The 27990-nt window shown below is 40.2% G+C and overlaps 2 protein-coding genes across 2 annotated transcripts; both read right to left on the bottom strand.

Moving 5' to 3' along the window:
- Window positions 1-8037, bottom strand: znf608 (zinc finger protein 608). The gene is made up of 7 exons (XM_072681881.1): window positions 7072-8037; window positions 5633-5768; window positions 4788-4875; window positions 2344-4618; window positions 1628-2015; window positions 1387-1526; window positions 1-1299 (listed from the first exon to the last, which is right to left on the bottom strand). Exons 1-7 carry the CDS (start codon window positions 7906-7908, stop codon window positions 1135-1137), a joined length of 4029 nt encoding a protein of 1342 aa, XP_072537982.1. The 5' UTR covers window positions 7909-8037; the 3' UTR covers window positions 1-1134.
- A 1100-nt stretch (window positions 8038-9137) lies between these two features.
- Window positions 9138-24485, bottom strand: LOC140557445 (solute carrier family 12 member 2-like). Its single transcript, XM_072681880.1, has 26 exons — window positions 23860-24485; window positions 22408-22530; window positions 21752-21827; window positions 21546-21641; window positions 20401-20540; window positions 20200-20310; window positions 19844-19952; window positions 19487-19614; window positions 19159-19243; window positions 18897-19048; window positions 17904-18011; window positions 17570-17693; window positions 17370-17471; window positions 16718-16873; window positions 16440-16539; window positions 15514-15625; window positions 15251-15391; window positions 14350-14456; window positions 13344-13417; window positions 13060-13203; window positions 12722-12844; window positions 12457-12568; window positions 12031-12117; window positions 11802-11937; window positions 10693-10760; window positions 9138-10463 (listed from the first exon to the last, which is right to left on the bottom strand). The coding sequence occupies exons 1-26, from the start codon at window positions 24346-24348 to the stop codon at window positions 10328-10330; spliced, it is 3339 nt and encodes a 1112-aa protein (XP_072537981.1). The 5' UTR covers window positions 24349-24485; the 3' UTR covers window positions 9138-10327.
- Window positions 24486-27990: the final 3505 nt, after the last annotated feature.

Here is a 27990-nt window from a genome sequence, read left to right as displayed (position 1 = left end):
TACAAACAACCTTGACTTTTTATTTGGATTGACAAATGTGTTAAGGCAAGAACAGTATAAAAAGCAACTGTGATTTCATGGAACTGTATAGTTGACATCAAGAAAAAACTAATGACAATAAGGACGAAACCAAAATACAACACTGACTTGTTTTTTCCGAAGATGTACTTGTAAACATATTTAGGTAAATGCAGCACTATTCAAGTAACAAAGGGGACTACTTTTGCCATGTAAGTGAGGTGGGCTAGACAACCGTACATTGCACTGAAAACAACTGTACATAAGCTAGTAGTATTAAGCTTTGTTAAACTATGTACAAAATGTACATTACGATAATACTATATGGCACTGAGATGTGTTGATTAACTCCTTTTACTTAATACAATACAATCGGTTAATGGCTGTGGCTAATACCAGTATATTTATGTTAATAGGTTAATGCAGACAGATCCACCTTACAGTCACTTGTAACCTACCGTAAATCATCCTTTACCACAAAGAGGTCATGAAATATCAAATACATTCAATATTATGGTACACAACGATACATGTGCATACAACTAGCTAGATGCAGCCATTTACAAGCAGAATCCTAGTAGAGAAAGCTTTACATGTTTGTCTCTTACGACAGGCACCCAAAAGCAAATAGCCTATTTTACAACGCCTGGTCTCACTATGGCAATACCATTACATACCTATACATCGCTCCATAATATTAGCACTGCATTGTTCCTCTAATGTTACATTCATTATTTTAAAAAAAGTTTCTGCCTCCCATGGAGGCAATGAATAACACCATGGAATTGATGTCTATGAATCCTTGTGTGAGCCAGGAACCTGTTGTTTGGACTCACATCTCTCCCGTCACTATCTGCCATTGTAAAATGAGTAAACAGTATTCACAAATCCCCTAATAAACTGACAGGGGCTATTTCCAGTCATGCATAAAGGCCATACATACCACAAGAAGTGGTCTGCGTGGTTGCCACTTGATGGCTGGCAACCAGGGCTGCCATACTCAGACCTTATAAAGATTGCATGGTTAAACCAAAAATGAGCCTGAAGGACTTTGCTCTTAAAAATGACAACCGGTTATTATGCATCTAATAAACACGAACGGCTACTGAGGTTCTTTTAGTTTTTCTTTTCACCTTGATAAGGGTCATATTGCCCGGACACAAGAGTGTAGCTCATGCCCAGATGAGTGTGATGGTGTGTGTGAAGGTGGTGCGCAAAAGGAACAGTTTCTCTTTCTTGTTCCGTCTCCCTGTCCTCATCTGGAGATCCCCGCTCTCCAGGCTGAAGAAGAAAAAACTTGGAGTGAAACCTCATGTCCCTGAGGCATAACTGGGGTGCTGCAATTACGAATTGCCAGAATACACTTACCACAGGAGATTTGCCATGGTATGGAAGATTATGATGGGGCAGCAGCTCCAGAGCTGTGGGGTCGGTGACCGGCTTGCTGTTCTGCGTCCCTTCCGAGTCCTCTCGGCCGGCTGTCTTCCCATATAGCGGGTAATGGAAACCTAACAACCATGAAACTGACTGAATGATGGTGTTGTGAAAAGCATGAAAGAAAATAACATTTCAAGAAACCATCTCTGGCTGCACTGTGTAAGGATATTACCTGGGTAGTTGTGCACCAGCGCTGGTGACATCACTCTAAAGGAAGTGTTGTTTGCCTCGCATAAGTGGAGGTATGGGTAGGAATGCTGGTACTGAATGTAAGATTGTTGAGAAGACGATACTGCCACTCTCATGTTCTGTGAGTCATCAGAGCTTTCACTGGGTATCTCTTCCGTCTCAGCTCTGGGGCTCTGTTCCATGTCCTCAGGAGGAGTCTCGCATTTTACGTTTTGAAGCTCGGCCTCCAATCTGGACTCTGGTTCAGGAGGTACACGCCAGTCTTTCACCTTCTCTGGGCCTATTTCCTGAGAGACCTTGTTTACTTCTTGACTTTGCTGCTTCACATATTTGGACTGAAAAGAGTGGCTCCAGGCCTGTGGTTCTGAAGCCTAAACCCAGAGGAACATCTACCGTCAAAGAGCTTAGGGTTTTTTACAACCAACTCAATTAAACAACTATCTGCAAGGGAGATCCATTGTCATATAACAGTAGTGTCTATGTGCTAGTTTTAAGGAGGGAAAGAAAACGTCAGACACATTCAATTCATCATTAGTGACACCATCAGAAATCCCTCCAGGCTACAACATTACTATGACGAAAAAAACAGTGTTACATCATTTTGAAAAGCTATCCTTTAATTCAAAGACATTAAGAAAAGTCTTACTGGTTTTCACAAGCCCATTTTTGAGAAAATGTGTAGCAATGTCAAAGACTTACATTCAGATATGTTACATTTGTGTCCACATTTGTTTTTGGATTCTGACTTTCTGGGTTGAAGTCTTCAGACTCCTTGTTATGCCCTTGGTCTTTGGCCATTGACATGAGAGAAGCCTTTGCTTGCGGCTGCTGAAGCGATAACTGCTTGTCTAGCTCTACGTAGATGAAACCAGGCTTTGCGCAGTTGATTTTGACTGAGTTCGGTCCCTTGTGGATGGCAACAGACGAAGTTAGCATCTGTTTCGCATCCTCTTTCGTGCGCTCTTTCTGCTCTGATCCTCGTCTAGCTTGCACTCTGCTCTGTTTGCCGTACTGCACCTCATCGCAGCATGTCTCGTTCTGCTGCCTGTGGGCGTTCGGAACAATCAAAACCTTCTGGTCTACAGGAACATTCCGAGTGTACTGTCCATAGTACAAGGACTGCGCTAAAGCGGTCTGCGTCTGAGTCATGGCTAACTGAAGCTGTGACTGAGAGTTGGAGTCCACGCTTGATTCTGTGCTTTTCAGCTCCTCATTTAACTCTCTCATGTCCTCCTTAGTTCTACTGTAAGGTGAGGAGACCTTCAGGAAAGCAGCAGAGTTGCTCTGTCCAGAGTGCATGTATCCAGGAAGACCATAAGATTCGTATCCATGGCTGTGAGTTGACGACTGAGCTTCTTTTCCCAGGGCTGTGGTGATCGGTGGAATTGGGCAGGGAATTTTGGCGTTAATATTTCCGTTCAGGCCGGAGTCAGGAGCCGAGTTTCTTCTTGATCTTGAATTGAGTCCCCCATCCTCAGCTGCGTCTGATATGTCCGAGTATGCTGGACTGTTTGTTTTGGTGGTATTACTGTCTCCGTTTGACAGTGTCCCAGAGTCCATTCTTGCCGTGCTCCCAATGGAGGGGCTGGGTGCGTTGTCGGTAAAAGTGTACACCTTGTCGGCCTCCGCTCTGATACTCGCCATTCTGCTTTCTTGAGTTTCATTTGGACCATTGGCAATGTCTTGTTTGCTCAAATGCTCCTTCAACAGGCTGACGGGAAAGTCTTTTCCTATACTTTTTGTCTCATCTGCCTTGATGAAAACGGGGTCGTTTTTTGGACTTCTTGGATCTTTACAGTTTCTCTCCTTTAATCTGTGCTTATCCTTTCGCTTGCTTTCTTTGCTCAAAACTATGGTTGCGTTTGCCATATTGACTTGAGAAACAATGTCCAACTTTGGCTTGATGGGTTTTAGTGATATGTTTTTAGCCTTTGTGAGAGCAACGGTTGGAGAAGGTTGATGAGATGAGTTATCTGCCTTCGCAGGATACGTTGTGGGAATGGCAATAAGCTTTGGGGGTGCAGGAGTAGTAATAAGTCTGTTAGCCCTAGCTTTGGCTGAGCACCTTTCAGCGATTCCATTTTCTTTTTTAACCTCCCTCTTATCAATGACACCCTCGGCTTCAAGCTTAGGCATCTCTACAGATGAGTTGCGGTCCGTGATGAGGCAGTTCTCAAGGACCACGGACATGTTTGAAATCAGTGGCAGGTTGCTCAGGTCGTCAACGGGTCCCTCTTTGCCTGCTCCTATATTCCTCCGTGGCTTAGAGCTTGCCGTGGGACTGTGATCACTGCTGAGCAATAACTTTCTGCTCTTTGGAGATCCACCTGAATTAAGCTTATACATGGTTCTTGGCTTCTTGGAAATCATGTCAAGATTTTCAGTGGAGTCAAAGGCCACGTTGCTGAGGGATTCGTCGTAATCAGATAGCCTGTCCTCACTCTCTGCCTCAAACTCCTGTTTGCTATCGCTGTCCAAGTGTGCATGTGATTGGTGATAGCGTAGCCCATTGATATGCTTGTACTTCTTGTTGCAGTTAGGGTGTGGGCAATCGATTAGCATCGGAGAGGCGCACACTTGGTCTAGAAACGCTGGATCCGATTTTCCCTGTGGAGTGGACGGAGCGCTCCTGGACTTGGCACGCATTCTTTTCCCATTTCCGTTCCTAACATCCTCCGAAACTAAGCTCAAATCTAGATCAGCTGGGGCTTTGCTTTTCCTTTTGCCACAAATAAGTGGACTTGACTTGATGTCCTCCACCGAATAGTACCCAGGAGTCCTACAGTTACTAAGGTTTAGACTTCCTCGTCTACCTTTGTTTCCTATGCCCACTCCTCGCCTCTTATGTGTTAGCCCCCTTATCTTGGAGAGGCCAGGTTCTACGCCAGGCTGGTCTGACACTGCCAGCCGCATCCGTTTGCCACGTCCTCGCCCACATGGCATTTCAGAATCACTCATTGGGGACTCACAAAACCTGGTGAATAATAACATTGCAACATAAGCACATTTGCATGTAGTGTCAGAATGATATTTAAAGCCATACTGAATATTTTCTCAACATGTAGTCACGGCATGTAGTACAGGATAGAGATAGAGGCGTAGAAAGAATCGTGCATATGCATAAGAAGGGAGGAAACTGTTACCGAGGTGGGGCCCAGTCATGCTTGGTACAGTCTAAGAGAGTTCCCACATAGGTCCTTTTTCTCCATGTGACATTCACCACAAGCACCCCTGAGGTCAGGCAGTCAGACAGAAAATTGCCATGTGTCATGTTAAAAATAGCAGATATGGCAGGTCAAGAAATACAATGACACACAATGAATAATTATACTCTTCCAATAAGTGTTATTCTCTGGTTTGAACTCAGGTATCAGTGGTAATTTTTCACTTTGAAATGCCATTAACGTACTGTTCCAATAATTATTCCACATAAATAAGCTGGGAAACTATGCTTTTAATACAGGAGATAAGGAAATATGAAATTACCCCTACATTGCTACAAGCATACACATTTTGTTCATGTTTCATTATGCACAATTGCAATGGCGTCTAGCATTGTATTTCTGTATGGATTCATTATGTGCTTGATCTCAGTCACGCTTGTTAAGCTGGTGTTCTGCAATTTTAATTTGCTTAATCAATATGCAACCAGTGTCTCCACTTCCCTCAAATGCTCAAACGCTTTAGTAGGTGATTCAGTCTCCCAGCTGCTTTGAAAATGGAGCCCTGCGGTGCTCATAGCTTATGGCAAAAGTAGTCCTTCACCCCTTCACATGAATTTGTGACACGTCTACATGCGGACCCATAAATCACATTGTTCTGTCTAAACGTGTTGGGTGCCTGAATGCGTGCCATTACAGCACTGCACAGCTCCGAACTGGACATCAAACAAGCAATATTTGGCCACAGAGCAGTTTAGAGCAGATGACGACACGCTCCTACCCCTCATGGCATGGTAATGTTTTCAAAGCTGATAACTTTGTCTTACCCTCCTCCGTTTCATGCCACACGATCCCCTCCAAATTTACGCTGGTTCCTGGTTGACATGGTTCCATGTAGTTTGACTCGACGGCTCTTTCAGCCTCTTGGGTATTGGTCCCCACTGACCTGGTTTTTATACTTAACTGATGAGACGGAAAAGGAAAAAGTAGGGATACAGTGGATGTTGAAATATGCACTGCACATAAAGTCCTCCTGTGTCTAGCATATCGAATATCACTGGAATTAATCTAAAGGGAAAAAAGGCATCACAGATTTTACTGGTAAAAAAAAACAACACATAGTTGCTTACTTTAAACCATGGACAGCAGCTTTACAGCTAATGCGCTGATCTGCTTACTAAAGCAAGTGCACTCTTCTGATCCTATCACAGGTGACATCTTCGCAAGTGACATCTTAATACGTACAAATAGCAGCACGTGACAAAGAAACGCATCTGCCTTTTTACCTCTTCTTCTGGCTTGCAACAAATGGCTTTCAATTGCATACCTAATGTGTTTCAGCTCTTTGAAAGGATACAGTAACAGAACATTACAGTACGATGTATATACAGCATAAGATGTCACCACAATTCAGGGACAATGGACCCGAACCAGCAAAGGCAAAGCCAAAGAGGGGTGGTGCTTCTGTCTATACTGAAGCAGTACATACCACAAGGAAATCACATCCTCAGCTTCAAAAGCACACTGCCTTTGTCAAAAAAAAAAAAAAGAGAAGAGGGAGAAGGAGTGATGCTCAGGTCTCCAATAGCAACAAGCCAGCAAGAAATCCAAAAGGGGTGCCCAGCAAAAAAATACAAAGGAAATGGCTGACAACAATGGGATACCTAGAAGTAATGTATTTACAAGCGGCCAGCACTTGCTCGTTTATCTTGCTGGACGGAGAGACATGGAGGCTGCCTTGTGTTTTACTTCCAGGAATGTGCCTATTAGGCGGGGAAGATGTTACTCCAGCTCGTAAACATTGACTGATGCAGGGACGCACTTAACACTCTTCGAGCTGGCGTTGAGCAGCTCTCCATGTTTGCTTAGGAGAGCTTCTTGATTGCAGTTTACACACGCACGTAGCCTATGCACATCCATACATCCATACATCCACACATTTACCTTGATCAAAACCCTGCAGCCCGTTTTTTTTCCCTTTAAACATTCGCACTGACTCGTTGCCTTTACTCCTATATTATATCGTATCCTACGTTTCCTACATTATCAGGCATTCCTATGTGCTTGATCGTTGCAGGCAGTAAGCAGACGTGACAGGCGACATCAATGTTAACTCTTGCGCCAGATGTCGATCAGATGCTTATCAGCAAACAAGCGGATGCATGCAAAGAAATTAAGTAAAAAAAAAAAAAATTATAATAATAATAATAATAAAAAAAAAAAGCTTCGCTCGTGACCGCGGCTGGACGGATGGCCTTCGCCTTACCGTCTTATGAGCTTGTTCAGGCGAGCAGGCTCCGTCAGCCTTGTCGGCAACAATAGCGCCAGCCCTCATCCCAGCGTCCATCGCGCCCCTGCCAATGTTGTCTGGCTCTCCGTTGTCTCCACAATAGCACGGTTTCTCCTTCCAGCCGTCGTCTTGCGGGACGGGGCCCAGCACGAACGCCGCGGCATCTCCGCCGTGTCTGTCCTTTCGCGCTCGAGCCGAGTCCCTCGCTTCCCGCTTCAGCCCCCTGCCCTGATTCCTCCCCCTCTTCCCCTCTTTGCCTTTGGCGCAGGAGCCGCTTACATCACCGTGCTGCTCGGGGTGGCCGCTGCCGCCGCTGCTGCCGCGCTCGAGCGCCGCTACCGCCGCCGCCGCGTTCATCCCCGAGAGCTCTCCTCCGGTGCGTCCTTGAGGCTCGCGCCGTTTGCCCACACCCGGCGGGAAGAGCTCGGCGTCGCCGTCGCCCACCGAATGCCGCCGCTTCTCCTTGAATTTCCTCGCCTCTTTGCCGAGGCTGGCTCGGGCGGCGGCAGGCTGCGCGCCGGGACCCGCGAGGCCGTCCAGCGCGCGCTCGCGATCGCGTTCGCGTTCACGCTCGCGTTCTCGCTCGCGCTCCCGCTCCCGCTCCGGCTCCCCCTGGCCAGTCTCAGCGCCTTTCATGGCCAGCGCGCGACCCCCGTGCATCTCCGATCTACGTCGATCCTTCTCCAAATCGGCGTCCAGGTCGATGATCAGATCCCCGAGCCCGATCTCCCACTCATCCCCGCTGTCAGACGCGTCGACTCCGTTCAGCCTCACACTCCGCTCCACGGAGGAAGTGACTGACATTCTCCACATAGGATTTCTGACAGAAAAACGGGGATGAATCCTAAATCAAGAGGATGGGAGGGTATTAATGACTCGATTGTTTTCATTGGGAAAAACGCGTCGGCGCCAAATCGCCACATTTTCTCGTGACCCCACATTGGGTTTATAATAGTGTTTGATCAGTTTGGGATTGAGGACTAGCCCACCCCGTGTTTGAACTTACCTAAATACACCCAGGGGCATGTTTGTGTAAGCACTCAGCAAAGAAGGTGACCGTTAGAATAGGGAAGGTAGCCTATATTTCCAAAGAACAAGTGTTTTATGTGCTTTACACATTTATGGCCAGTCTGTGTAGATTTCTAAGGGCTATCTGTAGCAGACTGTCACATGAAACATCAGTAGCTCGTCTTTGTTTTCATCAACCCACACTGTGTACATTTCACAGGTCCAAAATTGGTTTCACAGGCATGATTGCTTTCCTGAGAGACAAAAGGGCACTGTAATAGCCTTGACTGACTGCAGATTTCATGCTAATGCACTGCAATAGACAGAATATCACATTTCAACTAGGCTCGCGCCCGAGACATCACACAAAACACAGTAACCTTGTTAAAATGCATTTATTTACTCAGTGCTCAGTGTAGCAGATGAGTGCACCTTCTTTTTACAGTGCTCTTTACTTTGATGGCCACGCACAGGACATAAGCAGGTGCTGGTTATGCACTGTTAATGGTTCACACTAGTTATGTCAGACATATCTTTTTGACAGCAGGGTGACAGATGGCATTGTTCAAGCTGGCAAATAAAAGCCTAGAGGTGCTCTGCGCTACAGCTAGCAGGAACAGTTTGAACAGAATTAACATCGCAATGTTGTAACAGGGCCGGCGGTGTGAAGACAGCTCTAACCAGACCAAATGAATAGATCACATGCATGCAGACTACATTTTAATACGCAGGCGAGACAGAGGGGATCATGATGTAATGGAATAGTCTTGTGATTGAAATTGCACCAATGTCCTAAAACTTGCAGTGCTACAACCATTTCTGATTGAATGTTTAGTGTCGGGCCATGATATCCAACAGCCCAGGGCCGTTTCTAGCCTAAACAGTATAAGCTTAAGTTTGTTGCTTGCTTTGTTTCATAAGACTATTAACATATTATGAATATCATGCAACTGGCCAAAAGATCTCTTATGAGGATGTCATTGATGATGTTGCTTCCAAAAACACAAGCAAGAAATGATGCACGTGCCACTTAATTTTTGTATTTATTCATTCATTTATTTATTTATTTATACAGACTGTTTAGCCATTTCAGTATTGTATGTTTCCCTGTATGTAGTTAATTACAGTTTTATTGTGTTTACCTTAACATTTGTTAAAAAAAATATTATAATATACTTGCATACAAAATAATACAACTAGGGTGGATGGGCTTCCTTAAATCTTCAGAAGCCACCTCAGAACAGCCTATTTATAATACAGTATCTATAGTATATAGTATAGTAAATTTATAATAGTATAGTATAGTATCTCTGGTCATATTTTTTATAGTCCTGTGGCTTGCAGTGGCTTGCAAAATTTGGGCATCCCCGATCAACTTCTGTTTCATTGAATAGTTGGGCGGCTGGCTTCAAGATAATTCTTTTCATTTTAAGCAAGATTTGTGAACTGCACTCTGTACTCTGTTGGTCAACCCAAAAGATGGTTAAGTACTCTGACTCCGCAAACCTTGTTGCAACAATCAGCAGCCATAAGCTCCTCTAAGCAAAATACCTCAAATGAAAAATAGCTGATACACACAAAAAGGCAGCAAAGCATTTTCAGGTAGCTGTTTCCTCAGTTCCTGACGTAATTAAGACGTTAACAGTAACGGTGAAGGCCGAGTTGAGGTCTGGAAGACCAAGAAAGTCTTCAGAGAGAACTGCCAGAACCGCAAATCAAAACCCCTGACTATCTCTAGGAAGGTTTAGCAGACTCTGGAGAGGTGGTGCACTGTTCTACTGTGCAGTGAAGCCTGCCAAAATATGACCTTCATAGGAAAACCCTTCCTTCAGCATCAGAGGTTTATAAAGGACCAGGGGCAAAGAAAACATTTCACTGGTAAAACGAACAATGGATTCAATTAAATACCAGCAAACTGTGTCATTTGTAACTTTCGGTGCCTTTTTATAATTACATCATCTTTTACGCTTAGCTATTCACAGTAACAGAAATTTTGACCAGACGTGTTCCCGTACTTTTGCATGCCACTGTATATAAAAAAAACAAAAGCCTAATTGGAATACAACAGATAAGTAGATATGTTGTTTAGTTAGCAGGTTAAACTGGGTTAACAATTTTCATGTGAAGAAACAAAAGATTTGACAAGACGCAAGTCACCACAGAGCCATACTGATTGTAACAGTGTAACACTGTCTTTGTGCTTCTAAAAGGCTTTTGCATGCTTTTATGAGTAGAAGGTTAGGACGCTCTGATGGTTCCCTCTTACAAGCAGAATGGGTGGGAGATCTTTAGATAATGCCTCCAGCCAGCACATGTAGAGGGCGCTAGACACCGTTCCCTTCCTGGCGAGTGGCATGCTCCTTTAAGGTAAAAAAAAGGATGATTAAATTGTTTTGATGTATGCATTAAAACAGCCCCAATTTTCTGGTCATTTTATTGAATGATGTCTGGAGCAGTTAAACATTGCCTGACCCTTAGTAGTAGATATCAATAATCTGTAGATATCAGTGGTATATAGGTTATATACTGGAGCAACCTGGTTCCAGAGTAACTCTCATAAAGATGTGGCTTTTAAAAACAGTTACTTACATGACAATGAGATTTGCTGTGCTCGAGTGCTCCTTCAGCAGTTCGTTCAATCTGATTTGACGGTTTGTCTAATTGAAAGAAAGGGTGGAAAGGGTTGAGGGTCCCAAGTAGCATTAATATATCAGTGCTGGTGTAAGAAAACCTTACATGGCAGTGCCTTTATAGAAAGGAAGGATGTCGGTTTAAAGAGATTTGATCTAATGTTTAAAGCCCCTGTCTACTCATTTTCATGATTCTGTTCTAACTGTTATTCAGGTATTTAATAAATGAATGTTGCAGGGGGAAAATGATATTGGTCATTTTAGAGAATGATTTTTCTTTTTTACCTCGATAAATACTTCTCGTGCATTCATTCGAATGTGATGCGGCAATCAACTTTAACTTCATTAGTTTATCTAACCTGTTTCCCCCCAGCTAACACTTGTGTTAATCCACATAAGTTAAGTGCCAGTCAAATGTGCAAGCTGTGTGCAAACTCCATGCTGGATATATACTCCTGTGATGTCTTTTCCTCATCATTCTCTGTTTTGTTGGCTGTGCTTCAGAAATTCTCCAATAACATTTTATAAATTCCTTTTTATTTGACAACATTTCTGCCTTTAAATTCAGATTGTGGTGATTTATGGCAGTGCAAACAAACGTGGCTGCACCCGCAAGGCTTCTAACTGCAATTTTCTGTTCCACCTTAAATGGTGCAGAACGTACAGGAGGCAGAATGTAAATGTGTAAATACATTAATGGAAGTCATGGGTGACAGCATGGTGCAGCATATATATATATATATATATATATATAATATGATAATATAATATAACACATTATTGGGCATGCTTATTCTATTGCATTTCTTTGCTATTAAATATTTAAAACCAGTAGCCAGGGGCTTTAAGTGAAAATTTGAAAGCGTTTTTGTATCAACAGTAATATACAGCCATGATCATGTGATCAGGTGACCCCTTATAATACAATAATCCTGACATGATTATGAATACATAAACATTGTTTGTACCTGTAGTAAAAATATCCTTATGACCTAAAACAATAAGCAGGACTTCTGTGAACAAACTAGAAGGAATACATTTTCAAAGCTACTGCCCATACAGTCTCACCTTGGCCTTGTACAATTCTAGTTCATTATCAGTAATCCTCCATGGCTCCTCAGCCTTCAGTCTCTCAGCAGCCTCCTGCTCCATATCCTCCTCTTTCAGTCTGTATGGCTCTATCATCTCATCAAACCTTTCCTTACTGCAAGGGAGGGATCGTTAGACCACTATCTGTCTCCTACAAAGAACACATCTAGATGATCCACATGGACAAAATAAAGGACTGTCAGCTTACTTATGTTTCTCTGGCTTAACGTTGACATCTCCAAGAACAGTGATGTCGGAAAAGTCGATTCTGAACTTGCTCAGTAATGCAGCCATTCTGTAATCAAAAATAGTACAGCATTATGAAACACATGTTGGTTACTTTTTTGACCAAGGAACATAATTGCACTTCCCTTTAAATCAAATTTGGACCTTGAATCCAGTCTCCAGCCCTGGATTTCTGTTTGCTGAAAGTTAAGGGAGCAGTTAATGTAATTAATTGGCCATGTAGTGCCACACCCACCAAGAATTACAAATTTCATAACTATAAACTGAATTCAAGGACCAGATTTGATGACCTCTGGCCTAGACCTTTAACATTCCAGTAGATCCCAACCCCTCTTCATGTAACTGCTCAGCACAGCTGCTGTTAACACTTAATGTTTTTGCGACTTACGCTCTGCGATCATGATCAATCCTGTTGATCTTTCCACCAATAAATACACGGATCTTGCAGTCCTTCCATTTTTTCTTGTTGGTTAGCAAATACGGAATCAGCAGCGTCAACCCTACAATATTGAGTTATGTTTCTCTTAACAACCAAATTAAGAAATTCAGTAAATATATGGATGGATACCAAAGCTAATATATGAAAGTGTGCAGAATAAGGAGTACTGTGGTATATAAAAGCATAAGGAATATCTTATTCTCATTAAACTTACCTCCATCATCAAATAGCCACCAAACATCAATAGTGCCCTTGCATTGTTTCTTCTTGAACTGCTGACTGGCTGCCAGCAGCTTCTCATCTGCACTGCTAAGCTGCACAGAAGGACTCTTGGTGTCTGTATATCACAAAAGTACAGGGTTAACACAGATAAACTCTCCAAAATACATTTCATAATAGAACCAATCAGGTATTTCAAAAGGTATAATCCTGGAGACCCTCAAGAAATCTCTGCACATCTTCTGACACAAATGGTGACACAGTGAACAGTCAACTTCACTCAACTATCACTCTGGATTTATGGGTTTGTAGAAAGTTTGTGTTATATTTGACCTCTGATAATGAGTGGGCTGCTTTGACCACTCGTGGCCTTAGACGATGGTTTTAAAGAATCACTGTCAATTTCTTTTCCAATGCTGATGGCCACCAACAGTTCCTTCATCCCTGGAGCCTTCTCATAAGATGACAGAAATTCATCTGAATGACAATGAGATAATGATAGTTTAGAAAAAAAAAAACATTGACAAATAAATATGTTTATCACACTGGTAATAACAAATGAATAGCTAGTGTCTAATTGATGACAATTGCATAAAGAGAGACCATTGACAATATACCTTGAATATGGGAGATATCTAGACCCTCCTTCAGTCTTATAATAACAACACCATACTGTAGGTCGAATGCATCACTAAAACAAACACAGAATATGTGAATAACGTTATACAGTTATGGAATGTTAATCTTAATTGCACATGTGGGGGGTATTGCACATTGTAATGTCAGAGAGATGGATTTCACAATAATCTGATAAGAAATATACTACAAACTACAATCTATATCTACAAACATATGCATAAGGATGTGTCAGTCAACCAAAATAATTCATTAGTTTTGCGCTAGACCTCCGAGACTGATGCTAACAAGGTCGAACCAAGAGCCCAGGACAGACAGGGGCCCACAAAGATTGCAACTTTTTAATACAGTTTTTAGACTTACTAAACAATTCTTAATTGTAGACCTGCATTTATTTAATAACCCTTAGTTTTAGGAACAGTCCCAACAGCAATACATCATGCATTCTGTAACAGCTCCATTGAGGTCCTCTCATGTGAACGTTCAGTGGCTTGTTCAGGTTATGTCTGTGAGAGGAACATTGTTTGTCATTCAAATCCAGATTTAAAATTAGAAGTTATGTTACCAAAATCAACAAGCAAAAAAGAAAACACAAACACAGCAAGATCAGATAAGACAGATTTTTTGGAGCTATTAATTTATATATATATTGTTGTCAAATGAAGTTGTGACTGTGGTACATTTTTTTCACATCATTAAAAATGATATTAAAATATCATTAAACTTGTCAGTATTAAGGACTGGTTTGCCACACATGAATTAAGCATTATGGCCTAGTAGGATTGGACTTCGAAAAAGGGCATCTGGTTTGATTTTCTTTAACATCACTTGGATGGCTGGATACACACATTAGCTGGTTACCAGTATGATGTGCTGGATTTGTGTCAGATTGTGTGATTGCCTACATTTCAGTAAAATGGGGGACAAATGCCACCTAAACCACACCAGACAATACTCACTTCATGACTAGCAACCAGATGTACTTACTGAATTGTGTTGATGTATGTTTCCACATCTCTCATTTCACCATCCCGCCAGTTGTTTTTAAAGCCAAATACTAAAGTGTTTGGCTTCAGGCGTCCCAAACCAGCAGCCTTAGAATAGAATCAGTCACATTCACATTAACTGGTGTGTTGCAGTAAGTTACATGCTAAAACACATTGATTTATAAATGATTAAACAAAGCAACAGTTCTTGATTCCACCCCTATTAACATTATGCATTGCACACTGTTTCTGCTTAGCATACTTGAATCATTAATAACTCAAACAATGTGGCTATCTTAAGCCCTATCTGCATGAGAGTAGGTTTACATGGGGTGATATTCTCAGTGATTTTAATCCTGTCCGAATGTGCCATGTCAGCCTTTTTTTATGGACTGGGCGCTCCCACATTAGTAAAAATTCGGGCACCGTTTACCTTCTGTAAAACGAGCTATAAAGTAATCTCAGGGTCGTTCAAGTATGTGGCAAATCTCAGTCAAATCCAGAGGACAAGCCAAAGGACTCCTTAGAGGTACAACTCTTTTGGCTAGTCATTGTGTAGTGCAGCCATTAGCCTACATACATGTTATGAAGATGTAGCTAATTTTTAAACGAAAATATCAGGTAATAAGATCATCACGCTTTTTGGAGGTGCGTAAATGGAGTAGACTCTCCCATCTCAGTCATTAATGCTGAGATTTCTTATCCCGCTTGAATCAGTCACACATTTTACAGATGACTTGTAGTAAAATTACATTGCTCCACCTCTCCATGTAAAACTAATGCTGACTGTTATGGGCTTAAGAGCACAAAGATCACAATACAATGTGTGGTGTACTAAGGACATTAACAACCACTGGAATAAAACATTAACCAGGGCCATATGCATTGTTGTGAAATTGTACTTGTAGTAGATATTGGGCTCCTTGTCTGAGGTCCTCAGCAAACACAGGTGAATAAAAAGCCTTGATCCGTTTCTTGAGAAGCCAGCGTTGGTAGCGGATTTGGTCGTTCATTATCTCCTTATGGTTTGGCCTTCGGGAACCCTTAAGATTAGCACAAGCACAGCTAAGAAATACTACACTGTTTATCACAGTCAATGAAATTTTCAATTATGTCTGAAAAGTAATTGTCTTTGCATTAAGATTTCAAGATTTTTGGAACTTACCATGCGAACATGACCACAGATCATCAGACCCACATTTTTTGTGAAAGCATGCACTAGATGAAGTAGTGCAGGTCTTGCATTGGGGTAGCCAATCATTACAAGGCACTGTGGTCTGTGGGAATTCAAATGTGCATTGTCATTTGTAGTTCATAGATACCTATATATATATATATATATAAATATATATACACTTTTTGCTGATGTCTACGAAATCATGCTCCGAAGCTGGATCAGTCTGAGATCTCCCAGTGACTGGGATGATGGGGCCAATGCTTAGATGACTATTGAGACACCCCTAAACATTTCATATTTTGTCTTATATTAAATGTGCAATTATGCTTGAAATGTTGGGATGATTTTCTCTCTGAGTTTCATAGAGATACACACTGAATCTGAGACAAAGCCCAGGGTAGGTGTGACATTGAAATGCCAACCCAAACCTCCCACCAGGAGGAAGGACCAATAATGAGAATCGGGTAAATAAATACACAATTTCACCCAAAAATGTGTACTTTTTGTCACAAAAGTTCTGCTTCTAGAACAATAAAACAAATGTTGTTAAATCCTTCAGATAATTAATAATAATATTGTTGCCTTATGTCTCCTTGGTGTTAAACAAGTGTAACTCATTTGGAGACTATTATAGGCCCTGATATTGGAACTATTATTATTGTTGCCTGCATGAGGACATGTGTAAGAACCACCCATTAGATCAATTTATGTATTATCCTTATGATTCTAATCAAGAGGAAATGCAAGGGAATCTGACAGGAAAGAGCAACAATTTTAAAATTGTAACAAGTATGAAATAAAAATAAAAAGATGTGCAGAGTCAATACAACAATAACACAAACCTAGTGTACCATTAGGACACTAATGAAGTACAATGACAATTATATTCTTCCCTTTACACACATGTTCATCACCTGAAGTTCTTGATATGGTCCTCAACTCCAGTGAGATGCAGACTGTGTGACAGGGCTTGGTTGTACATCAACGCTTGTGTGGATGATCCCCAGTTCACATCTGGGGCATAAAAATGATCCATTGTTGTTTAGTTTAGTATCGGTATAGGTATATTTGGCAGTGTTCAGCTCAACGTCTATAACGCATATAAAGCATATAGTATATAGTAGAGTATATTCATTCATATTCATTCTTAGACCCAAACCATGATAGGAAAGTAACTTGAAGCATGCTGTACCTGGCTTCTTGTAGCTGACATATATGTACAATGCCAGAACAATGACATTAGTAAGGAGGGCAGCCCACCAGTTGATTACAAACATAACCACGCAGCACAGCACGGCTCCAGCCAGGGACACCCACTTATTGTAATACTTAAAACTTGGACGCCATCCTATATTCAAGATAAGAGAAAACAAAAATAGGGGCCTGTTTCATTCACCTCATCCACCGAAATCGGCTGCATGTACCATAGTAAGGGTGAGATACAGTACATTTAGAGTATAAGAAATCTGATATAATGTAATAATGTGGTGTTTTGTGTGATGTAATCAATAGGGGTTATGGCAATTAACTCAAAAATGCTGCTTCAGGAGCAGAAATGCTAAAACCCTTGCATTTCTGAAATGGTTACTTCATAGAACAAGTTTAGACCTACATAAATGTCTTTTTTGGCCATTTCTGTTGATCTACTCTAATATTCACACTAAAAAAGGCAAGTGACACTTATAAATGTTGTAAAGATTTAGATTTACAAAACAATTTAGGTTATGAGGTTAATAATATACAGTTTGTACATCTACCATTCTATTCACTAGTACAGGTAAAGCATGTCCTAAAGCATCTATGCAACTGTTTCAGTATCTGACTCATTATGTTACTGCACTCACCTGGGGAGTTTGCCAGTGATGCATGGAATACAGAGAAATTGATCAAAGCATAAGAGGCCAAGAAGAAGTTGGAAATGATGGGAGCAATAATATTTAGCTCAGCTAAGGAAACAAGTACATGCAAGGGTCAGATCCATGAATCCATCGCATCCAAATGTCATTAACAATCAGTTATGTCTTCAGTAAACTGGTGAGCGTACCGATTAGAATGAAAGCCAAGCCGATGAAGAAAGTGAGGACGTAGCCGCGCAGAGGTTCATTGTTTTTACCGTATCCCTTTGCAAAAATCCGTAAGCCAGGGTAGATGTTATCCTTACACAGGGCCTGTCAGAGGAAAACAAATCCATATTGTTCACAATTGCACAAAATGTATTCCTATTGTTGCAACTTAAAGTTAAAAATGGAAAAAGACGCTTAGTATAACATGGGCAATATCTATGCCACACACTGGTCGTGCCAGTTTTATTCATTAAAATTTTTATTAGTTATGTTTTACAAGGCTGATCTTTGTTGTACAGAGCAAGAGAAACACACCTGAAACACTTTGGGAGCGCTGACCAGAGAGGCAAGAGCTGACGAAAGAGTGGCAGAGAAAATTCCAGCAGTGATAAGTGGCCCAAATACAGACACCAGGCTCATGACCTAACCAAAACAATGTAGCCCAGCAGAAACATGCATTAAACATATTAGTGGAGTGGTTGTAATTATGATGTGTTGAGCATATTTACTAAATAGGTTCAGTATGACACCAAATTTAAAGAAATGTAGAGAATAGTAATTATTTCTTTTTTACTTACGTACCATTTTGACACAGTCTCCACTAATTCTCTGTACTTTTTCCACATTAATAGAATGTAATTTTTACACTAGTATATATATTGTCCACCAAAAAAGCAAGACTGAGGCTAAAACTCATACAATCACAAAGAGCCTTGTTCAGTTCTTTGTGCCTGTATGGGGATCATGGTGGTTGGAAATCTGCTAAACAAACGTAAGCCACTTGTCTATTATATTGGTATCACCACACACAGTGAACAGCAGACACAAGAGGCAATCAATGGCTTCATTCAAGTCTGAATGGACAGTGTATGACTATAAGCACAAGACATTATCACGACCCTTTCCATTTTATGACTCATCTGGCCTAGCAAAGCAAAATCAGGGATAACAAATATTATGTTGATGCAAATATTAAGTTGTAATTAGTAATAAGAGTGTGATAAAGAGAGTGACAATATCTGTCTGTAACATACTAAAACACATGCTTAGTACTGCATCAGCTTCTCCTTCATTTAGTCGTTCTGTATCCACTGGAATTGATTAAATCATTTAGCAGTCTTCACCATAACTGAGAGATGATGTATTGATTTACCAGTGGCAAAAGGTCACTAAACGATTCTTGGCTCGTATGTATGGTTCTAGGGCAAAAACCTTACTGGGCATAGCATCTTTACATCTTGTGGACTGGTTATTTTTACTCACATATGGGTTACCAAAGTGAATCTTGTATGATTTGTAAAATTATACCTGGAAATCATTGATTAGTCCATACTTGCAGCCCCCCTCCTTGCAAATGGAGAAGTCATAGCCAAGCGTACAAGCTGCATCTGTGCAGTTCTCCAGAGAGCCTATAATGGTGTCATTATCATCACCTGTAGCATCTCGTAGAATGCAAGAGCCTGCAGAGAGATGAGCCATTCTTAGCAATGTGACAATGTCTGTGTGTGTTTTTAAAGAAAGGATATAGAACATAAAATATGCTCATATGAAATAGACTCATATTTGTTACCGTTCGAAACAGCAACTGCAATATAAACAACACCAGTTATGAGAATAGCTAGTAGGGTTCCTTTAGGAATGGCAGACTGTGGATCCTATAGAGACACAAACAGTTTGGTTATACGTTAAAAAAAAACTAGGTTAAAACCAGGATTTCATAAAAAAAAGGAAGTGCTTTTTTCAGCCAGCAAGAGAAAAGCTTGATGAAGCTCCCTTTACTGTTTTAGACTGTGGACACATATTATATATTGTCTACTAATATGAAGTATACAGCTAATACTAATACATTCCTGATTTACTTATTTTAACATTTAAATGATCAGGAAGCCCAAGCTTACTAATAGGTCTCCTGAGATATTTGCTCCCGCTAAAATGCCTGTTGCAGCTGGAAAGAAGATGGCAAAGACAGAAAAAAAGGTTTCTTCGTCCCTGAAGTCTGGACCCATGTTCTCTAACATGATTGCAACTGTGAAGGACATAAAACAAAAGAACATTTATCATTGTCAATATTATTATTATTATTTTTTTACATTGATTTCAATGGTACAGACTGTACAGTAAATGCAGAATCTATCATTGTACAGCATGAATAGTCACTGTATGCATCAAAGTAAGGAAGTGAATCAATAGTTATAACAGTAGTATTAATCACAATACACATTTGTGTGTGCATAGAAAATCAAACCAGTCCATACCATTATAACCAAAGACGCCCTTAGGTTCCTTTGATTCCATGGGAATGAATGATCCAATGAAATAGTTAAAGATCGCTGCCACAAGAATGATCAACAACACAATCTGGGCCTGTGAAAAAGTAATCGATCAAGCTATGACTAAACACCCATATGAGCCTATTAGCCTATAGTCAATATTCGGTATTAATGAATATTGTGATATTTAGTCAATGTATTGACATTTCAGTCACTGTTGTTGTGTACAGCTGAGATGCCAGAGGCAACTAGGTGGTACACATTTTCACAGTAGGGTAAATACAGCTCATTATTAAAAAAAAACTAAAACACATATAAAAACAAAATATGTATAGCAGTACCTTAGCCTCCCATTCCATTCCTGCCACAGATATGCCAAGGAGTAAGATGATGGTAAGAGTGCCAACTATCCGGATGTCGTTGATCTCATCCGTCATGAGAGCATCTACACTCTGCCATACAGGAAAGATATTAGATAAAGTGCAAAACAATGCATCTAACCACTAAACCAATCCATCCAAACAAAACTTGTATATACTCACATCTAGGAGCTCCACCACAGTTTCAGCAAATCCCACAACATACATTGCAACAGCAACAGCATTAGCAAAGGCAAAAATGAGACCGATAGATCCACCAAACTCTGGCCCCAAGCTCCTAGATATCAGGTAGTATGCCCCACCTGAGGAGATAACCATTGACATTTTACTCCAATGTTGTGATCTGAAAATTCTATAATAATTTTTGGACTTCAACAGCACCGACAAATACAGTGCCCCCAGTAATGTCTGGGACAGAGACACATTTTTCCCTGATATGCCCTTCTGCTCCAGCGTTTACAATTTCTAATCATACCATTTAGACGTAATTAAGGTTCACATTCCTGACTTTAATTTAAGCAGATTTGCATACACTTCAGTTTCACCATTTTTAAATTACAACATCTTATTTACACAGTGCCCATCACTTCAGGGCACCTTAATGTTTGGGACATAGCAATAATCGTACTGTTGTTTTTTATATCTCTTGTGTACAATGACTGCTTGAAGTCTGCAAATCACAGACATCACCATATGCTAAGTATCTTCTCTGTTGATGCTTTGCCAAGCCTCTAATTCAGCCATCTTCAGCTCTTGCTAGTTTCGATACGATAACATATAGAACGCATACTCATGTAGATTTAAATCAGTTGACTGGCTTGACCATTCAAGAATCTTCTTTACTTTGAAAAACAGTAGCAGTATGTTTGGGATCATTATCTTACTGTAGGATGAAGCACCACCCAATAGGTTTGGAGGCATTTGCTGAAACCTGAGCATATTCATTGTGCTACTGCCTTCAGTAATAGAGACGATTCTTCTGCCATCAGCAGTGAAATTCTCCTTTGGCCTTGTGATTTGCGAGCTCACCAGTGCGTTCTATCTTCTTAATGATATTCCACACAGTTTATTTTGGTAATTCCAGGTTTGACTGATGTCTCTATTGGTTTTCTTCTTGATTTTTTAGCTTTATTATAGCTTCTTTGACTGTCCTAATGTTAAACAGTGGCTACTACAGACTCCAATGGTGTTTGAAAGCTTAAACACAAGCCTATATATCATATGTCTGTGCTAATTAAGCAATGGAACACATCTGAGTAATCATAAACACCTGTAAAGGCACCATATCTAGATTAGAATATTCTTACCTCCTCGCACAAAGCCATTGGTGGCTATTGCTGAGGTCGAGAGTCCGGTAATAGTGGTCACCAGAACCGCCATTAGAATTATACCACATGACAGAGCTAAAGAACGAAGAAAGAAACAATATATTTTCAGCGCAAACGTTTGTAGATCTGCAGTTATGATGACTGTATCCCTTAGAGGTTAAAACTTGGTTCTTTCAGAAGATTACCAATGCCTGCTTGACCAACAATCCATGACATACGAATGAAAAGCATCACTCCCCAGATGTTCAGCATACATCGTATCTGTAGAGATTACAGATAAATTCATTTCAATCCTTGTGACTTGGAATAATGGAAACCTAAAGAGAAATTTCTGTATCATCAGTTAAACAGTCCTGTATTCATTCATGTTTAATTATTACTTTATTAATGAGTGGGGCTAAGACTGCACGGGAAGTAAATACACCACTGTTGTTATTTTATATAAGAAAAATAAATAATAATAAGCAACTAATGTAGTTTTGATGTTTTAATCAAGATTTGGCAATAAAATTAAATGATAAAAATAATAAAATGATTAAATCTATAAATTAATACTGTATATGCACAGTTATTTCCTCTATTGAAATCTGATCATGCTGCATTCTAGATACTAATTCATTATAACTTCAGTCATTTTAGCAGTGTTCATCATTCTGCACATATTTGCAAAAAAAATTTTCTTTCGATTCTTAGCTTCTTACTAGTTGTATATATGTATATAACTAAAACATTTATTACAACATTTCTGCACAGCAATTACAAACTCTTGAATGGTACAGTATGTCATTCTATGGCCTAAACTTCATATATGCCCTGACCGTCAAACTAAATGCATACTAACCAGGACACCCTTTATCCAGCCAAACTTCACCGTGCCTCCTTTGGACTCGGGCACAACTTTTGCTGCAGCCTCCTCTGCAGCAGCTAGCTCTTCTCCATTGGCAAAACCCTCATCAAACGGTTCCTGTGGATGACCAGGCGAGAATATGAATAAGCCTCTGAATGCCATAAACAACCCTAGTTACTTTTGTAACTTGTACTTTTGTAACACTCACATCTAACAGCACTGTTATGAGACAAGCACTGTTACGATTTACAGTTCACATATAAAGAAGAGATATATAAAGCCAAGAAACTTAAACCCTCAGCCATTTACACAGCATTTAGGTATAAAAGATGTATAGGTGTGAATTATGTGATCTACACCAAAATCAATAATCACGAAACACATAAGGTGAAAATGGTAATTGTGGATAAATAAGGAGTCTTCAGGGTGAATCGTGAGCAACAGCTGATTACTGTAAGCTGCTACAGAAATATAGGCCAAAAGCTAGCTTTAACTAATTAATGTAAAAAGGCCATTTTACATTTTACCAATTGCTGTGCTAATTTATGCCTCACTCGTCTGTACAGCATCATTAACCCCTTAAAAAGCCTAAGGCACTGCTGGCTACTAACAGAGAATAGCCCCACCAGTTTGTACAGATGTCCCTGTCGTTACTAAGTGTGTACTAAGTCTTGGAGTCTATTTGAGTGGTACTAAACAGAAGTGGTCAGGGTAGTGAATTGGTATTGGTATCCTTTCCAGGCATTTCTCTTCTCCCTTTTCTTTCGTCTTGGTCTACCTTGGTCTTTTAGCTCTTCTTATGCACGACTGTGGTTTTCATGACATACAGAATGTGCAGTGCTTTGACAGCGTATAGCACCTAGTATAATGACTGCAGCCTTTTATAGACAGAGTAAATATCTGCCACATCTCGACAGATTACATGTGACTCAGCGAAGCTAATGGCATGCCCCCCCCTAAACAATTCAGAGTGTCTCCCCAAAAGAGCACTGCACAGCTCTGTCCACAGCTAGGGGACACTAGGCCATTGACGAGGCGTGTGCTCAAACATTGGGTTATTGTTATGGGTTCTCCGCGTTCCGGCCAAGCGTCCATGGTGCCGCAGGGAGTGGGCTTGCTAAGAAAGACCATTGTCTGCTGACAAGTGTGTGGGTAAGGTCGCTGACATCACACAGCCCATTCAAGTGAGAACAAACATGCATGACAATAAATACATAAAAAAAAAAAACAAATAAAAAATGATAATAAAAAAAAACATCTAAGTGACCAATTACTTTTGTCAATGAAGTGCATTCAATTATTGATGCATACAGTGTCCTGTTTAGGTCCATGATTGGAACCCAATTTCATTTCTACCAGACTGTCCCATTTTAGAAAGAAAACTTAGCTTTTAGAGTTTTAAACACAGGTAAAAGTTTTAAAGACTAACTTGTGTGGACTACTCACTTTGTCCAGCTCATCATGAAGCTCGGACAGCGATGGCCGGATAAGCTTCTCCCCAAGAGGTGCCTCCGTTTGCCGGTAGAAGTCAATGTTCGGGACTGCATCGATGGTGTTGTGACCGAAGGTTCGTAGGTAATAGGTGCTGGAGTGGGTGTCCGAGAAGTGGCTGAGACCTCCTGTGGAAGAGTGCAGGCTGGCCTCGCTCCTCACTGTGTCCCCGTTGAAAGCGAAATCAGACGCTCCTTCAGCAGGAGCTCCTGAGGGGTCCAGAAAGTTCACCACACGGAATCGACCTTTGGCTTCCTCGCCGCCAGCAGCGGTTCCTGCTGACGAGGATCTGGATCTTGGCGGAGTTCTGGGAGCTCCACTTGCTGATGCTGCCGCTGCTGATGCTGATGCTGAGTCTGCCACCGGGGCCACTTGAAAGCGGCTCTGTGTGGACTTCAGAGCGGGTTTCTGTCCAGGCGGAGGGGATGAAGATGGGTCTGACATCTTGAAGGAAGAGCGGGGTGACGTTTACGTGGCACCGGCGGTAACTGCTCTCTAACTTAAACGCGCTGCTAAACGTCTAAATTTGGCACGATTTTACGGGCATCTCTGCCGCTGTCAGACGGAGAAAGCGGGTTCCGTTCACCACGTCATTTCTAATTACATCGCCTCAGCCCCCACCCCCAGGCACCCCATCCACCGTAAGTCACCGACGTAACTCAGGAACTCGTGACTGTCTCATTAGCATCTTTTGCGATGAGTCCAAATTGCGCAAAGCCTGATTTCCAAGACTATATTCTGACATGCAGACTTTTATAGTAAAAAATTGGTCCATATTAATTCTTTCCAAAGGGCAAAAGTTGATTTGAAATCTTTGTTGTTGAAAAAAAATGCTGTTTTTATTTTTGTTTACAACCAGCCACGCGAATTCATTTTTTTTAAGTTTGAATTGACAAAATATTTTTTTAGCATTTAGTCTAAAATAATTTATTAATTTCTGTTTGAGTTATATAAACTTAAACAGCTTAAAGCAGTGGTTTTGATTACCATTTCACTACCCTGCTGAAAAAAAAAAAACAGCCTGGCCAACTGAAGCAGCTTTGACCATCAAAGACCAGCTTAGACAATCCTAAACCAGCTACCAGCAAAATCTGGCCTTGAACTGGACGTTTCATCAGTTTTCTTTAGGCTACCTTTTAAATTCCATAAGAAAACCAGCAAACACCAAATCAGAGCCATATCAACTGTAAAACCATTAGGATGTACACTGTGATATCAGCCCGTTACACTAAATATAAAAAACACTAAATATCACTGCATGCCATTAGATAACTTTTCCATCCGAAATCTACAAAAGCCTATGATTATTTGTTTAGCTAATTCTTTTTATATACAGAATTGATCACATTTTGTTTTTGCTATGATCAGTAATACCCAGCAATATATATATAGGCACTTTTTACATGACTTTTCATTTATGCTGTTTTATTTTCTTTTTATTTCTATATTCAAGTTTTTACTTTGTTCACGGAATCCCCTGAACGACCTCACTCTTCTTTATCACTTCAAAATTATAGCTAAACAAGTCATTTCTTGCTTTTATCTACCAAAAAAGAGAAAAGATTGTTTGTCTGAAACAGTTTACCAGCACCAATGTATGGCAAATACATATCTGAGGCATTCCTTTTCACTGCTAGTGTATCATTTGCATGGAAGAATCCACTGAACCTTTCTCGATTTTGCTCACATTTGCATTCATTCCAAGGCAATGGAAAACAATTGTTTTTCTGTACAGGGGAAAGATGACATGCATCCACATTACCATAGAGCACAAAACCGCCTTTCATTCTTTGACTCATTGCAATACAGAACTGAAAGGGATCCTGAACAATCAATTATGCCATGATTACTTAAAAAGTGAACAATGTAAACAATATTCTGTGCTGAACATGAACTTACTCATTACAACATTAATATTAGACTTAATACAAATTATATTAATACAGAAAGTTGATCCAAATCAGTCTTTTTGGTAGTCTAGTATTACTCATAGTTTATCCAACACCTGTTTTGGCACATTAATGCTAAATGATGTAAAATCAGGAGAGCTTGTGAAGAAATTAAGCAATCTATGTTTAGGGAGCTCCAGAAGAAATCTGGAACTAAGCAGTATTCTTCCAACTAGCTCACAAGATATCAAAGTTTCTTGTTACTTTGTACTGTATGTTTGCTTGCATCTGTTTTAATGTGACACTGATGCTGAAATAATAGTTTAAATTATTTGCTTGTTTAAACATTGCCATTTTGGCATGCTAAGACATGACATTCATGCAATGCAAATAAAGAATGAAGTAGCTAACTTTGACTTCACGGTAAGAAAATACTTCTCAGTATCTCAATGTTTGGGCACCCATGGACAAATGACAAAATTTGTCCTTTTTATTGAGAATAAGAAAACATCTGTAGCATCTGTAGATAATCATAAAAACACAGTTTTAACTAAATCCTAATGCACAGTTACTCTGTCCTTCATGCCAAAACAAAAATGAAAATAAATGATCAGTGTAGTGATTGTTTGGGCACCTTACAGAGTCAGGACTTTGGTTCCACCATGCTTTACAGTTGGCAGCGTTTTTTTTTTTTTTTCATTAAATGACTGTATTAAACTTTCATGCAGATGTTTGCAGTCGTATGGGGGAGGGGTATTAGTAAAAGTTTTGAAGAGTCAAAGAAACTATAAAACTTATAGTTTTTATTGAAATTTTAGCTGACAGTCTCTAATTACAACTGATGACATGCCTCAGGCTTTATTTGTTTCTCAAGGTCTGAGACCTTGAAAGAATTTGCTGAAAATATTGTGTTTTGTGTTTGATTAGCTACAGAAAAAAGTGCACAAACATTTGCACCCTCCAAAAGCAACCCCCATCCAGTGTATAACGTTTGGTATTTTTAGCACAAAACCACCCTCTATAGGCTTGACATTTATTTTACAGTTCCTTTTACAAAACAACTAAATATCCTCAGCCCTTTCTGTTGCGATTTATTGTAAGAGTTGTAACACTTTCTCACAGATATAAAGTGGCAGAAATGCCTGCCTAATTAATTCCAATGTGTAGTATATGCAACCAGTTAGGCTCACTCCGCTCAACTTTACATTGAAGACAGACATCAACAGCAAACTCCTGTTTCTGAATGAATTTAGGTTCCCCATGAATGTAAACCAAATATAGCCACCAGATGGCAGTGTTGGTGTCAAACCGACAGACATTAAAACCAATATCCAATAATTGTCTCAGCTTTTGTTAAGAACCACCAGATGGTTGTTCGTTTAAATGTATTAGCATAGATTTTTAAAAGCAATAACAGTTAAAATAATGTTTTACAATTTTACAATTAATGTAGGCTTTCTTTCAACTGACAGAGTCTTCACACTGAAAAAGTAAAAGCCATATGAGATCAAATGCTATTTTTACAAGTATGGCAACAAATATGTAATACGTCATCAACATCAAAGGGAAGAAACTGCGTCATCATTGGCTGTGCCTTCCTTCACATCCCACCCACATAGGAACACATTCTAAATATTCTGAGGCAGTAATGTCAGACTGTGCTGAGACACAAACAACCCATGCAGAAACCAAATTTCACGTATACTGAGATTTATTGAGACTTAAGGCACATATCCAAAAAGAGAATACTGACATTTCATGAAAGTATTTACTAACTGACATGCTATGTACATATATGATATTAGATGACTGCCTTTTAGACGTGTCTTGCGTGGTACTCTATTTTATGACAACAGCCACACACATCCTCAACTTAGTAAAAAGATCATATTCCATTTGGTCAGGTTGAGACACAATTAATGAACTTGTCAAAACGGTTAAGCAAGAGAATATACACATTTGTTCTTTTACCAAGAGAAAACACTGGACCAACTAATCTTTATTTCATGATTACTTCATTACAGAAATCAATAATTAATCAGGATCTCAATTACCAAGCTCTTGTGTTTGCATAATGCAGCCACCAGCAGCTCAGTTGCGTAAAAAGACAAGTGAGACCTAGAAGAGTTTTTTTTTTAACAGTAATTTTAAACTGTGTAAGTCTTAAAGTACAACTCCTATGTATAAACATATGTGA

The sequence above is a fragment of the Salminus brasiliensis genome, chromosome 6 (genome assembly GCF_030463535.1).
Source record: "Salminus brasiliensis chromosome 6, fSalBra1.hap2, whole genome shotgun sequence".
Taxonomy (NCBI): Eukaryota; Metazoa; Chordata; class Actinopteri; order Characiformes; family Bryconidae; genus Salminus; species Salminus brasiliensis.
This window is presented reverse-complemented; position numbering and strand designations above follow the sequence as displayed.